Source organism: Genypterus blacodes, unplaced genomic scaffold (genome assembly GCF_046128005.1).
Source record: "Genypterus blacodes isolate CSIRO-AG114 ecotype Tasmania unplaced genomic scaffold, CSIRO-AGI_Gbla_v1 ptg000064l_1, whole genome shotgun sequence".
NCBI lineage: Eukaryota > Metazoa > Chordata > Actinopteri > Ophidiiformes > Ophidiidae > Genypterus > Genypterus blacodes.
The window spans coordinates 444,600-459,653 of NW_027466876.1; the positions used below are offsets into that span (position 1 = coordinate 444,600).

A 15,054-nucleotide genomic window follows, 5' to 3' on the forward strand; every position below is an offset into this window, starting at 1 on the left:
CCCCTTAAACAAATGGTCAAGATTATGAATAGTTTGTAAATACATTCTGGCACTAGAACAAGGACAGACATACGGACCCTAAATGTATTAGGTGTGAGGGCTCAGATCCTGCAAACTAATCAATTGTCCAAAGTAAGATAGGAACGATTACAGATCCAAAGAACCTCTGAATTACATGAAACAAGTATTATTTAGCAGTAAACTAATCTCCAGATCTAGGACTGAAACGACTGTTGCTCACATTGTGAGCATTGTGATTGTGTGTTTTCCGGCTAGATCAGCCTGATGTTGGGCCTGTGTGGTTTGTGTCCTTACCTCAAACTGAAGCCTGCACCACAGCCACCCAGCCTATTCATGCTGTGTGACCTAATACACAGACGCCTCCAAACCCTGCAAGTTCACTGCAATAAATCATACACACACTGACTGACGGCATACCAAGACAAACGGACAGTAAATATAAACAAGCTACACATATGGACAGATATCAAGACCTTGACATACATGCACAGAAAATAAGCAAAAAATACAAAATGGATGAATGCCCGGTGACCGGGTCAAAAGAAAGAAACCATACACAGCATTGCATGCATTCAGCCCAGTGCATGGAAAATTCCCATCCAGCGACTGGAGAGGACAACAAAGGCAGGAGAAAAAAGTAATGCGTGGCGCCCCCTAGTGTACATTCGGGAGAACTGCATCTGCTTCACTCCACAATAAGACAGGGAGTGACGAAACCACCTCAACAGCATTAAGAGTAAGAAAGACAAATGTTGATTTCTGAAATGCTGCATCCACTGGACATTAACCTTCATAATTCATTCGTGAATCCAATCAAATCCATCTGGAACAGATTGCATGCAAGTGGACAAATGGGGAATAATCCAGTCTAGGGGGTCGCAGGGTTAAGTGTTGAGTATTCAGCCCAGTATTCAGATTATGTGTGTTTGTGTCAGCCCTATTTGAAAACCCTCTGTAATGACCATGGCTGTTCAGTGGTGGACCTACAGAATCACAACACAATTAGATATAATGTAGATTAGAAGCTCAAACTCATTACAACAAAGTTTCCTCTGTGACTGAACCTGTTTAGGGAACGATTTGGACGCACCTCTTATCTGATTGTTATCAAGAACGTTCTGTTTCAACGGTGGATAGTTCTGCTCGGATACAGCAGTCGCATGAGGCAAACACACTGTAGTGTAGATTGTGTTGGTTGTGCATTTGTGAGAGCGTGAAGGATAAAGAGAGACTGATGATTTTCGGTTATTCGACATTTGGTGACAAGACTGAACGGCACCACGTTATCTCCTTATTAGCACTGTTGTTAAATCTCCTGATAGTGAATCCTTTCCTGTCTGAGGTTCACACACACATGTCAAAGCGAGGAGAGTCCATTCCATTACAGTTGGTAACCCCTGAATGCTCCTGTGTTCCTGCGCAAATTCTGCATGCACTGCATTCCCTCAAAGAGTTTGTTATTCTCTTCCCACCTCCTGCTGTTGCTGTTGTCCACTCGCCCTCCCCTCCCTCCTTCTTCTTCTTCTTCTCTCTCTCTTTCTCTGTCTTTCTCAGTCTTGGGTGTGTGTGTGTGTGGGTGAGAGAAGCCGAGCCTGAACAGATGAGGGCGGGCATGCAACTCGACATCAGGGCGTAATAATGCATACGGATGGAGCGAACTGCTCCGGCAATGAAATGACAGATAAGTAACAATGTCAGCATTTTTGGGGATTTATGCGGTGTTGGGCACATTAAAAGCTTCAGCTTAGTTCAGAACCTCCATTTTCTATTTATCTGTATATCTGTACTCAGCAGGATAGGCAAACGTAATGAATGCTGATGAGATTTTGCAGGTAAGTGGACCTTATGCTTTTCCTATAATCTATAAAATTGTCAAATCAGAACATTTGTGGACATTTTTTGCAGATTTCTTCAACTTTAAGTTCAGACCAATGTATCCTATGAGGGACTATCAACAGACAGGGATACAAATATTGATCCACATCAGAATTATGAGTGAGGTTAGCGGGGGTGTGTAACAGTATATGCTCAGACGTAAATCACATTTATGGTGTAGCTGTTTATAACAGGCGACAAACAGGCAACTACCACAACCGACACCTGCAAAAAAATGAAATCAGAGGAGTGTGTTTGCGCCTTGGCAGAGGTATGCGCCCTCCGGTTCATGTTGGCCGGACTGCAGTCAGATCTCACAGTTACAGGGCTGCTAGTAGTTTTCCGCTGGAGGTTTCTGACTCAATAAAGGGAAACACGGCATTCAAACAGCTTTCGCCCTTTCCTCCATATCTCTGTCCCTCTGTCTTGTTTGCTGCTGCTCAATCTTTGGTCTTTAGTATACAGCCCTCATGTTTTGCCACATACCCTACATACATACAAACATACATCTCCCTCTCCGTTTTCAGTGTCTCTCCATTTCTGAATAGCACAGCCAGAAATAATCACGGGCCAGCCGGGGGGCCCCAAGAAACTGTGCCAGCCAGCCAACCCTCCCCATCACTGCCCCTCATGCTGCTGGTGCCATGACGACTGCCTACGCTCAGGAAAAGCCCAACATACCCAACATTAGTCCATCCCACCCTCTGTGCTCTTTACATGTTTTAGCAGAGCAGCCATTCCAATGAAGGCCAGGGAACAAATGGAAGGAAACAGGATTCTTTGTTAATAGCGGTTTCCAGGTTTTTGACATGCGCCCTAACAGCTAAAGAAGAAAAACAGCATTTCTCTCTTTTATGGAGTCTTACAACAGGATTGACAGTGACCTAGTTGCACACATGCTCCCTCCTCTTGAGGTCTGCATGCTGTGGTGGTGCGGGGGTCCGAGTACAAGGAGGGATTGTAGTGTGTGTGTGTGTGTTGGCGTGTAAATATGCTTTGGCCATGGATATTATATGTTTAATATCCTGACAAGAAGGAACTTTGATAATGAAGAGACAAGATATAAATCCTGACAAGACACAACAAAATGAGAAGCACTTTCATTTTGCTCTGACCCAGTGAGTGTGTGAGCTTGTGTTTACCCTTGGTGTTGCTTTGGTTTGGTCTCAGACACTTCAAAGTGCTAAACTAAAAGTGTGAATGTGTTTAGAAGAAGAAAATTGCTTTTATTGCAAATATGTGCTGCCTCCAGAGGAATTTTCAGTTTACAACCTTTCCACCGTTACTGTATAATTTGCTTTAACTACTTAAATGTGTCGTTTACTTGACATTAACCGCACACACACACCCTGCAGTTGGCTCAAAACTAACCGAGATCATGAAGATACAAGAAATGAACCGCTCTAGATATTATATTATATGTGACCACACACCATTATTATCATTATCATCAACATTATCAAGGCCAAAGACCAATGTGTCACAATATGGCAAGCAGAGACTTTCCAGCACAATGAAGCCACAATGAGAATGTAACACGCCATGTATCTTTGTATAAGACCAAACACCTTAGGAGACAGTTGTATGCACGCACACACACACACACACACTCAGCCCCATCGGTCTGCCAAGAAGGCCGTCAGCAATAAATCCACAGCTTTATTTCTCTGCAGCATCCTATGCTGTATATCCATAGAGCACCTGACGATACAGTTACTGTGCTAAAGGTCACTTGACTGCTGCTGCTGCCTCACACACACACACTTTCTCTCCCCCTCCTCCTCCTCCTTCATGCAATTTATCTGACCTGGTTTGGGCATTTGCTAGGTCTTGCATAATCCATCAGATACATCCAGACTAGGGGGCTCTTTCTCGGTCGGGTCTCTATTTATACAGTAAGCAGAGGTAGCCTGGGTAGGGCTGGAGGCATGTACAACAACAACACATTCATGGGTACAGAGGGAAGAACACAAGATAGACACACATGCGCAAAAGCGTACACATAAAAGAACCAGAGATAATGTTTTGCCACTATAACAGTGAGGGAGAAGTGTACTTTGACTCCACCTTGTCAGAAAAGCAATATTGTATCTGTCCACAAAGCACTCCAGGGGGAAGTCGGGTTTATTTATACATGCCTGGCACAAGCACTGGTACCTTTGAGACGTGCTTTTACAGACAACATCACTTCCAAGATCTCCCTGATCCCTAAACCCCCCATGATTCAATACAGCATACAAATCACGTAGAAAGAAGCAAAACATAGCACAGGTCGTTCAACGTACGACCAAACCTCTGCCGGCGAATGGGATAAAGCTTTGAAGGCAGACTTGAAGCAGGATCCAGATTATTGAACAACCGGGGGCCAAGAGTGAGTTACACTTATAGTACTGTGTTTTATCACTGCATCTGCCCAGTCTGCTTGTCTGAGCCTCGACACGCAGAAGAATCAAGGGCAAAGAAAACAACTCACCAAACGTATGTGACAGCAACAAAATGCGCCTTCACAAAAATCTTTCATGAAAAATCAATGTCATCGCTTTATGATGTCATCTCTGCCCAGAGGCCCGCCTTAGCTTTCCGTGTGGAGGGAGGAAGGAATTCTGGCTCATTATTCTGGGTCCAAGCCAGAGCCTGGAAGCCATATCACTTAATTAATCACACATAAGTGTTTATTATAGTGGCTGCTGAGTCACAGTAAATATCCATAATTAGCTAAATAAGTACATGAAAAAATGAGGAGGACAATAATCTCTAAATACCTTTAGGCTTGGCCTTCCTTAAAGCAAAGACAGACACACTAAAGTTTAGCCAGTTCTGCTGGTTCACCCACAAATTGATGGTTTGAAGAAGGTACAAGTGTAATCTTGAACACATGGCTCTATAAGTTTGTTTTTAATACAAATGCAGGTTAAAGATTTTATTTATGACTGCACAGACTAAACCATCAACTGTCCTCACAACTGGATGGAGCCAAATTCGAAGAGACGCAACAAAACTGTTGGTATTCCCTGTATGAAGCCGTGGACTAACACTGGAATCTGAACACCAGCCTACATCACCGAGACAGGTTGATGTTTTGAGTGCAGCTTTTAATTCAAGTCAAGGATAGAGGCCTTGCACAATGGTGTAATTACATAACACAAAGAAACCGCTCTCTGTCTTAGTCCTCCTGCCGCCTCAAGACTGGGCTCCTTTCATCCAGCGAGGGAACATGGTGACCAGAGAGAGAGACGGCCGATGGAGTCTGCCCACCCCTTTCATAGACTCAGAACAAACACTTTCTATTGTCTCTCTTCATTTGTGTGTGTGTGTGTGTGTGCGTGTTGGTTTTTGAGTGTGAATGTGCAACCCTCTACACTCCTGAGGTTCTATAGGCATTAGATCAATATGCTCAACGCGGGTCAACTACCAACAGACACCCAGGATGACAGTCTGACATTCTGCGTACTTTGACTATTCTTGAGCGATTGCACACGTAAGCACTTTTGACCCTTGTGAGTTCACCCCATCAGACCCCCTTATACAAGAGCAGCTTGTGGGAACTCGACCCCTCCCCACGTGCCCACAAAATCCTATTTGGAGCTATGACCCCATAACCTTTAACCCCCCCAGAACTAAAAAAATACCTCAAACCTTCACACTCAGATTAAGCAAATAATGAAACCGCGCGACCCAACATTGCATAAAACAACGACAACAGCAACTGTTAGGACAAAGCGAGGGTCCCCTCTACATCGTATTGGGTCAACTATAAATTGCTTCTAATCCCTACAGATAAAAATGCAGATTAAAGAAGAGACATACCATACATTATCTGTATACAGGAAACATATCAAATGAATTGTGAGGTACTAAAAAACATCAAATGTCTATTCTCACCAAGCAGGTGGTCTCTTCCAGAAGGGGGGTCAAGAGGAAATGACCTTTCTTTCTTTCTGTCTGTGCTTTCAAAGATTTTGGCTTTAATCAGTGGATCTGCAGGAATTAGAGGTCTGTCCAGACGCCTCATCCTTCCCCACCCCCTTACCCCCGTTCATCCCAGATGACTGTGAGAAAGGTGTGTCTGTCGGTGGGGTTAGTGCATCCACAGTGGGACCAGTGCGGCATGAGCTGTCACCCTCGGCTCATAAATGCACCCTTCGACAAATGCAGCTTAGCATAATTCAGAAATACCAGACGGTGTTTGTGTGTGTGTGTGTGCTGTGGTGGTCTGCTAAACCCACAAAGCAGCTTTCTCCCTCTGTCATCTCTCTCTGCCCCTCTCCTCCGTTTCCCAAACGCACTTCGGCACAAATAGGAAATAATGCCGCAACCAAACAAGCATGTTAAGTCATCAAAAACGTGTCTGGCTTATTTCTATTTGTTATTAAAGAGCTCATCAGAGGAACACGCCACCTAATCAACCTCATATCCTACTAAAGCCAGAATACAGCCAGTGCTTTGTTGTGTGCAAGCAAACAAGGACACATTCATGTTCAAGAAATTCAACATGTTTTCTGCATTACACTACTGCAGCAGTTTGTTTGTGTTTGTAATACACACACACAAACATTACGTTTACGTGCACTCAGTAGTCTAAATTATTTGTCCGTACTGCAATTGAGGCAAACATGCGAGAAGGATGGAATTAATGGGTTTTGTTCTCTGGATATACATGACAACTTGCATAATCACAGCAGGAGGTAAGTCGGCCTGTGAGGAAATGAATAAATCGATGTACGCTCACATAATCCAGGTCTGTGAGATTACTCTGATTCATGTCGATGTCGCAATCACATTACACTGTTCACATGACATTTGGAAAAAACAAACATTTATCAACTTAACTGCAGAATGACATGTTGTGTGATCTGTAAGCTGAAACCAAACGGCACCCTCACACATCTGCAACAATTAAAGCGGCATCATGCTCATCGGTTTCAGCTACATTTTCTCAACAGATGGCAGAGACAGACAACTGGTCGGTGCGATGTCTACCATTCACCCCCGCCCCACTGAAATATTACACCCGTACATTCATTAATAACTGACCTGTGGACAACTGTCATATGACAAAATAGCAACAACAGCATGCGGCAGAAAGTTAAAATAGGAAATTGCACATTATACTGATGAAATGGTGGTTCGTCTACTCCTCTAGGAGAGTGCAGAACCTTAGGCGTGCAAAGTTTCGTTACTGCATTAGGGTTCTTTGTTTACTGAGCATAGCTTGGGTTTAGATCGCTACGTCGTTGGCCATTACATACTGGTGTGATGTTGCTGATGAGGGCGAAAGTACATTTTCGCTCTATGGTACAAAGTGACCTGAATGCGGGCGCAGGCAGGATCCACATACTGTATGTGACCGGTTGTGAGCAACACTCGTTGTGCATTAGAAATGTAAAGTAAAATGTATAATTCAAGCCGAGAAATGTGTTATTCATAAAGTATCGCCAATGAAGTACCATTAAAAAGGTGTATTGCAAGTGTGGCAATCAATTGTTCTACTCCTAATGTGGTTAAGATCTTAATGGAACGTAATTACAGCTTAATCAAAGCCTATAGGAGACATTTTTGTGCATCTTAATCAGTATACAGTATTGCTTGTTGCCTTATCTTCCCTTGTTGTTTTTTATTCATTAAATTTCACTGCACTACACATTTCTAAGGACTAATGTAGTTTGGTTGGGCCAAACAACAATAAGGAGATTCTAATTTTAAAGATGAATTTAAGGCCATTGTCAAAGTTGCCGGTGTTAAACCTGACACGAAAAGGAAATGGGTGAAAAGGAAATATAGTGAGAGACAAAACACTTTGCCAGTTGTGATGACATTAATGTGTTTAAATTACATCACAGCTGTTAGTTAGTTGGACGACATCATTTACCATTACATATTCTTATGGGGAGGTGCAGAGACGAGCAGATGGCAGCACAACAATAGCATCAACACAACCATGAGAGGGACGTATGACAGCCCAATGCAGCTTTACTCCACCGCGTATGAAAAAGCTCATCGTGCATCTCGCTATGAACACAATGGGATGACCTACCTGGACTGCTATTAGAAGCCGAAGACATTGCTCTCTGACGTCTCCGAAGGGACACCGTTTGGCGAGCATGAGGAGGTGAGCCAAGATGTCATTGAGGTCACTGCCGGGAAGGCTTCCCAAGGCCGGGGGTCCGGGGGCCGAGGGTGGTATGGGCCCGATGTCCTCCACTCTCCCCATCACCTCCTGACGGATGTTCTCCATGGCCGCATCTCTGGAAACGGCATCCCGACTGCCGAGCCCATCCCATCTCCTCAGAGACTCCTGGTCCTGCACATCCATCTTATCTTGAAGGCGTAGTGATTGAAATGCCTTATAACAGCCTGATAAAAGAAATAACACATTGCAACAATTTATTTAGGGCAAAAAAGTGTGCTCAGACAGATGTTATGACGATTTTGCTGTGTGGAAGGTGGCTTATGTGAATGTAATGTAATTCAGAGTGTATGGAGAGATGGCATTTAATTTAGCTCATGGTTTTACACAACGTTATTAAGTGCGCCATTGTGATCTGGACCATTACCAACTTGCAGGGGAAAAACAGCATATGGATTTTCCTTGTGTAACAACCCCACCATAAGTTCGAAATGTAGGTGTGTTATTGTAGCACCTAAGATAACGGACCACCGTCTGTCCGTAGTTTATTCGAATTTAGATTGTCATTACTAATACCGTGCAAATTCGGACAGTTAGTGAACGAATTGCTCCATTCAATCTCTCCCTGCCTGTCGTGTCAAGGCTTCAAAGCTGCCTGTGACAAAGACTCCGATATAGTAATGCACAGTAAAGCCGTAATTAACAAAACAACATTGTAACACGTAAAGCTTTTACCGCGACAGAAAACATAAAGTGTCATTCCCAGATACTCACTTTATTTGCATTCTCTCCTGCAGGTCTTGTGCTATGGGACGCCTCGCTACAGCACTGACCACTAACATTTGTCTCAGGCTATAAGATAGGAGGCAACAACATGAGGGTGAATATTTGATTGGCATAAACAGCTGTCCAATAAGCGGATGCTAGGAACATTTTAGGGCGGGGCCTTACACAGACTGAGAAACGATTGGCTGGTATGACAGTGTCCTCCACGCGGGTAGGGTGTTTATGGGAATGGTGTTCCCTAGTAAAGTCTAGTAAGGAGCAGTTTGAGCGTGCATAGATTATATAAACTACATCTCCCATCATGCTTTTCGTCGCTTTTCGACCGCCTCCGAGCTTGTTTATCACAGAAGTGAGAAACAGGCAACAAAACAGAAGGTGTGGGGGGGGGGGAGAGAGGGGAGAGGTGCTCTGCAATTCATTTGATTTAAATTAAGAACTAATATACCACATAACATTTATTTCATTTCATCACACATATAGCTTAGAAATCTTAGGCTTGTAACATTGTGTTTTTTTTTGCAATTTGTACTATTTGATGGGGCGAAATTACTCAAAATGATGGTACGTGCATGTACTGTTTGGGATAAAGTAGGCTGCTACAAATTAGAAAAATAAGTCTCACACTCCCATAAAATACCTTCCAAAATGCTGACTAAGGATGTTGCTGCATTATGCTTGTGTGAAAATAGTGGCAGGGAGATTCATTTATTAACTCACTTTATATTGGTAATAGTCATAATCATAACATTGAACATATATGTGATACTAAATGAGAATGAGTGGTTTGGATATCAGTGGATCAATATAGTTATTTATTAAAGCTTCTAAATCGAAGATACACCAATATTTTATAATTATCCACGCTATTTTAGAATATGTATTTAAATCTGGAACTGTGTTATAGGAACCCGCATGCGCTAAACTAAAGTGATCAGGCGGAACCAAAGAGAAGGCGGTCGGGGGAGAGGGAAATTTAAAAAGTCCGGACTTCACGGTCTTGTGACAGTTGGGAGAAAGTCGTAGAACCTCTAGTGGATATAACTTATACAAACAAAAACGTTAGAATTCAACCAGATATAGAAGTAAAACAATATCGCAAGATGGACACTTATCACGATCGGGTAATGCTCAAACCACTTTGGTAACATTGGCTGCGAATGAGGCTAACAGTTTAGCTATGACAAACGTCACTGTTAGATGTAAACGTGTTCACTTCAGCTGTAAAATAGTTGTATGTTGTGCGTTTTCGCCATTCTTTAAGTGTAAAGTGGTTTAATTTGTGGTGTTTGGGTTAGATTTTACATTTTCGTACCTGTACGTAGGCTGAATTAGTCATTTCTGATAAAACAACGTTAGCCATTTCCTCTTGTTATGCCTCGTTCACGTGCAGTCGGAAATAATTACTTCCGAATAACTCGCGGGGTTGTAAACACTACGATGGGTGGGATTTAAGAGAAGCACCTGAATGCAGCATTGTTTTTGTTTCAGTCTTTGGTTGTATTAAACGCTGCATGGTTTTTGAAAATAGCTTTGTTGTTGTGCTGCTTTTAAAACATTTCCATTCTGCTCCATGTAGGCTTTAGACTCGCCCTCCAAGAACAGTTACATTGGGAGCTACTACCAGCCTCCGGACAGGATCCCACTTGCACCCATAGACCTTGAGCTCCCTGCAACCAGCCTCCCAGGGTCTCACACCTCACGTAACATAGACAGCATTGGTATGACTCATCAAATTCATTCGGATTCATTTAAAACTCATCAGTGATCTCCAACAGTGAGTCAGGAACCACATCAGCTGCTTCCTCTTAAAGAAATTGTAGATCTTTCTCAACTCTCGCCTCAGTGTCTGTCTGGGTTCTGTGTGTGTGAGTTTGGGACGTAATCATGTGCCCTGTATTTAATGAAATAACTTAATAACCACATGCTCTTACAGAGGTCATCGATGCACTGAAGACCCTCCAGGAGAAGATCAGGCATTTGGAGCTGGACAGGAAACAAGCTGAGAAGCACTTCCATCAGTACTCTCGGACTACTCGAAATTACGAGCAGTATCCTTCTTCTTCGTCTTCTTTTTCGGCACACAGACAGCCAGCAGCCAGCCCGCCTGCTATGGAAAACAAGAGGAAAGGTAAATGATGTAGAGGCCATGTCACGTTTGTACATTTGTACATACTGTATTAGATATATGTTGATTTTTACATCTTTGTATGTTTGTGCTGGTAGACGTGGACTCAAAGCTGCATTCTGCTGAAGCTCGGTGTAAGGTCCTTGAAAAGCAGTCGGAATACATGAGGAGGATGGTGGGAAACGCTAATAAGGAAAGGAATGCTGTGCTGGAGGAGCAGGTAGCAGGACGGGATACACAAATTACAAGGCCATAATCTATTACAAACCTCCTAGAAGCTGCGTGATTGTTCCTGAACAGCCAAACAATGTCTCCCTCTTCTGTCCAACCCTGCTAGGCTTCCATCCAGACGCAGAAGCCACCGAGCAGCTTCAACCCCCAAAGTCAGCGAGAGAAACTGGACAGACTAGAATCAGAGTGTCTCAAGCTGAGCAAAACCCAAACTCTGGCGGAGGTGATCATCATAATCATAATCATCATCATCATCATCATCACACACACACACACACGTCTTTAAAGTTTCAACATTGGATTTACAAGTTGGTTCTGTGATGAACTTTCAGATGAAGCTCGCCGTTCTGGAGCAGAAACTGCTGAAAGAGGAGCAGGAGCGTAAGATCATGCAGGAGAAAGCAGATGAGGTGAGTCTATGTTGTTGCTTGAAAGAACTTATGTGACCTTTTGTGTAGCGGCATCTTTCTTTGCGCATCGTCCCTCACAGTCAAAATGCTTTTAAACTTTGTTCTTAAGTGTGTGTTATCACTGTTCACAGCTTGAGAGGGAGTTGGATATCGGCCTTCGATTATCTGCACCAGCTGCTGAAGAGATCAATCCAAAGACCAAAAAGAAAAAGACCACCAAGGTACTTCTCCACCTGCTCACAGCTCAATTGTTCAGATGATGAGAAATCCTTTTTTTTGGATGTCGTCGCGATCACACCTTTGGTTTCCTTCAGAGATCACCGACACAGAACGAGCCGACATCAGCGAGCTACCCTAGATGCAAACAGATCCCCTTTCTATGTGGAACAGTAAGTTAGATCTCTATCTGCAATCAACAATCTGCATCTTTAAAGTACTGAGTTTTGTCCCCCCCTGTTCTTACTCGCATAGTCGACGAGCCCCAGCCATTCGGTCCACGCCAACGTCCAAAGCGTCCTTCACATGATGAAGCATCATCAGCCCCAGTTGTGCGAACGAGTGCATGCTCTGCACAGTTATCGGGGAAAAAGCCCCCAGAAGGACTTTCCCGCACAATCCACCTCCCCTCACAGGCCCGAACGAGCAGACCTGCAGTCTCTGGGATCTCTGTCCGACCTGCTACTGGCTCTGCAGGATGAACTTGGACAGATGAGCTTGTGCGTAAGCTTACGACCCGACAGGAGCTTCTGTGTGACGCGTGTACAGTATTAAGGCAATCTACTGACAATTTGGTGGTGTTTGTTTTCAGTGAGCAACAGGAGTTGGTTCGTCAAATAGAAACAACCGATCACCGGGAGCACAGAGAGCTCCTGAAGACGGAGCTGGAAAGGCTGGTCGCAAGGATGGATGAGAAGGGAGCTCAGATTAGTAAACTGCACAAACACCAGCGGACGGTATGTGAACTAAACTCACACAACATAATCCAGACAGAAAGTGTTGTAAGTCATCAAAATGCATCCAGTGCCTGATGCTGTCCTCTACCTCTGCTCCTCCCTAGGTTCACAAACTGACACAGCAGCAACGCATCCAAGAAGCTCCAGCCAAGAAGCCCAGTGGGATCAGACCGCTCGTCCCGACCCCGGTTAAGGCCAAGCAGAAATCAAAGAAGTCCGGGGGAAATAGGAGCAACTTGCAGCTTCTCAAAGACACTAAGAAGTTCCGTAACCGCCTCCAACGAGATGACGTTTCCTGGGTGCGGTGAGGAGCTCTGAGAGATCCCTCAAGACTTTGATACTGTTCATGGTGGAACTTGATCCCTGATGGACTCTTTGTCTATTGTCCCCCGTCTCTTCAATGACAATAGGCCTCTGGTAAACACCTGTTACTCCTCTACACAACAAGTGAAAAGGGAGAATAAAGGGGTTTCTCCATATTTTGTAGGTCTTCTCATGAACAATGCCAACAAGGCTTAATTTATTGTTTACAGGCAGAAATGTCCAACTTTCCACAAAGTAAATTAACTATAGACTTGAACACAGACTACCTAAATGTAGACTCAGTGATTGTATTTTTGAAGTCCTCAAACTAAGCTGGAATGATCTGTTTTTAATATTCTAATAAACATTATTCTCTAAATATGTCTCTAAATATATTAGTGGTGTGATTGCTGATTAAAATGCAATTCAAACATTTAAAAAAAGGTTATTTTTACACATTATTACATTTTGGGACCATTATGATGCATTGTTGTAGTGTGCACACAAAACCACTAGGTGTCCTGAAGTTCCCACCGAGTGGACTAATGGATGAGACATGCTGACCCTGCAAAAAAGGTTTGAGTCTGTAAGCAAGAAAACACAATGGGCTTGGTTTGATTCCACTATCAGACATTTAGGGGAAGAATTTTTATTTAATGATTGGACACAAATTGTAAATCATAATATTCTTCAAAGCCTGTCAAAATTTTAGTTATTCAATAGTTATTCAATATTTCAGTTATGTCGATTTGATGTCAGTGAACAATTTCCCCCGTCGCATGTTTCTCATCACTTTGACACAGTGACGTCAGATTCAGAAACGTTCTAGTTCTAAGCCTATGGTGGGATCTGATGCTATCTATGATGAGCCACCAGAGGGCAGTGCTCGGCCAAAGTGTGTATTCCTTTACCTATACACTCACCCTGCAGTTTGATGGACAATAATAATACATCATCCATCCTCCCCCATTGTCTATAACAGTCATTATTACAGATGGAGGAAATGTTTTGTGAGTTCTGTTACAGCAGCTGTCTGGGCCGCTGTATAAAAGTGTCCTTGACCACAGGACAAAAGGAAGTGGTTTGTATTCTCAGCATGTGTGGGAGGGAGAGTTTGCTTTCTACCACAGGATCTGACTCTTTCAAAAAGCCAAAACATGTCTGCTTTCAAAACATTTTGTCGTAAAAGCCACACTTATCTTAATTGTCAGTTGCTCAGATGACATTTGACATTTCCAGCACAGCGGTTCACATGAGTCACACCCCTTTTATGGGACGAATAAGGAATTTTATGCAGGTCAGCCTCATACTTAGAACATTTCAGCATTATCTTTTCATTATCCCAGTTTAGTATTCATATAGAACAGAAAACAATGAGAGACAATTAAATTAACACAGCCAGAAGGAAACAGATAAAAGAACAGCTGACTGCTATTGTTATTTTCAGCGTTGGACATTGCTGCCATTGTTTCAATTTGTTATCTAGATAATGTTGCATGGTTCTGGTACTCTTGGCATGAGTCACTACATTGTTAAGCCTCTGGAGTTTTACATGAGTTTGCTTATTTACCACCTAAAAGGCTGAACTGTTAAAAAATATATATTTAGAAGGAAGGAATTAGAATTTTTTGCAAATTTCCATATTTAAAAATGATTTCTCCTCAAAAAATGAAAGCAGTTAGAACAAGATCACACACACTCTATAAACTACACATTGAAATTATTTTTGGTACACTTGTACAACTTTGTCAAACTCATTTCTTGTGTACAATTAGTTTTTTATTCTCAAGAACTTTCTCAAATCAGGAAAATACAAGAAACAAGCAGAGCATTTGCAACCTTGAATTTTTAAACATTTTGAAAAACTAATACAATAAACTGGAAAAAAATGCATTTCCATGTTGCCGGGTAACTGTCGAACAATTAAAATGTGTCTGTTTCCTGCACCCGGAATCAAACCCACAACTTCCTGATTCTAGGAGAGTTGCTATACCAACCAGAACTACGCAGCCAATCTGCAAGCGAGCGGCGTAACGGCAGAAATTCATTGAAGTTGCTATTGAACGCCACTATTGCAGCTTGATGAACACAGGTGCAACCAATTAAGAAGAGAGGCGGAGCTCAGTCAGTGTTTGAATGTTTTACATACCTGAATACTTTAAGTGCCTGAAAGATTTTTGCTGTAAAACCGTAAAATATCTAAAATGCTTCAAATGTTTAAGG

General features: G+C 42.8%; 2 protein-coding genes across 2 annotated transcripts in view; one reads left to right on the forward strand and one right to left on the reverse strand.

Annotated features, from left to right (window-relative positions):
* sesn1 (sestrin 1) overlaps positions 1–8,873 on the reverse strand; it is a 41,541-nt gene extending 32,668 nt beyond the window's left edge. Inside the window, exons 1-2 of the mRNA XM_076154992.1 lie at positions 8,798–8,873; positions 7,931–8,250 (exon numbers count right to left, since the gene is read on the reverse strand). Of these exons, the coding sequence (XP_076011107.1) occupies positions 7,931–8,209 (279 nt within the window). The 5' untranslated portion in view covers positions 8,210–8,250; positions 8,798–8,873. The remainder of the gene's footprint in view (positions 1–7,930; positions 8,251–8,797) is intronic.
* An 896-nt stretch (positions 8,874–9,769) lies between these two features.
* On the forward strand, positions 9,770–13,191 carry cep57l1 (centrosomal protein 57, like 1). Its single transcript, XM_076155007.1, has 11 exons — positions 9,770–9,930; positions 10,386–10,527; positions 10,743–10,937; positions 11,033–11,154; positions 11,272–11,388; positions 11,498–11,575; positions 11,707–11,796; positions 11,890–11,964; positions 12,047–12,291; positions 12,384–12,528; positions 12,633–13,191. Exons 1-11 carry the CDS (start codon positions 9,910–9,912, stop codon positions 12,834–12,836), a joined length of 1,434 nt encoding a protein of 477 aa, XP_076011122.1. The 5' UTR covers positions 9,770–9,909; the 3' UTR covers positions 12,837–13,191.
* Positions 13,192–15,054: the final 1,863 nt, after the last annotated feature.

Excerpts from the sequence above, each read along its gene's own strand:
- cep57l1 (XM_076155007.1), top strand. The coding sequence starts at position 9,910 with ATGGACACTTATCACGATCGG. Across the intron at positions 11,389-11,497 it reads AAACCCAAACTCTGGCGGAG|ATGAAGCTCGCCGTTCTGGA; the intron begins GTGATCATCATA and ends ATGAACTTTCAG. Across the intron at positions 11,965-12,046 it reads TCCCCTTTCTATGTGGAACA|TCGACGAGCCCCAGCCATTC; the intron begins GTAAGTTAGATC and ends TTACTCGCATAG.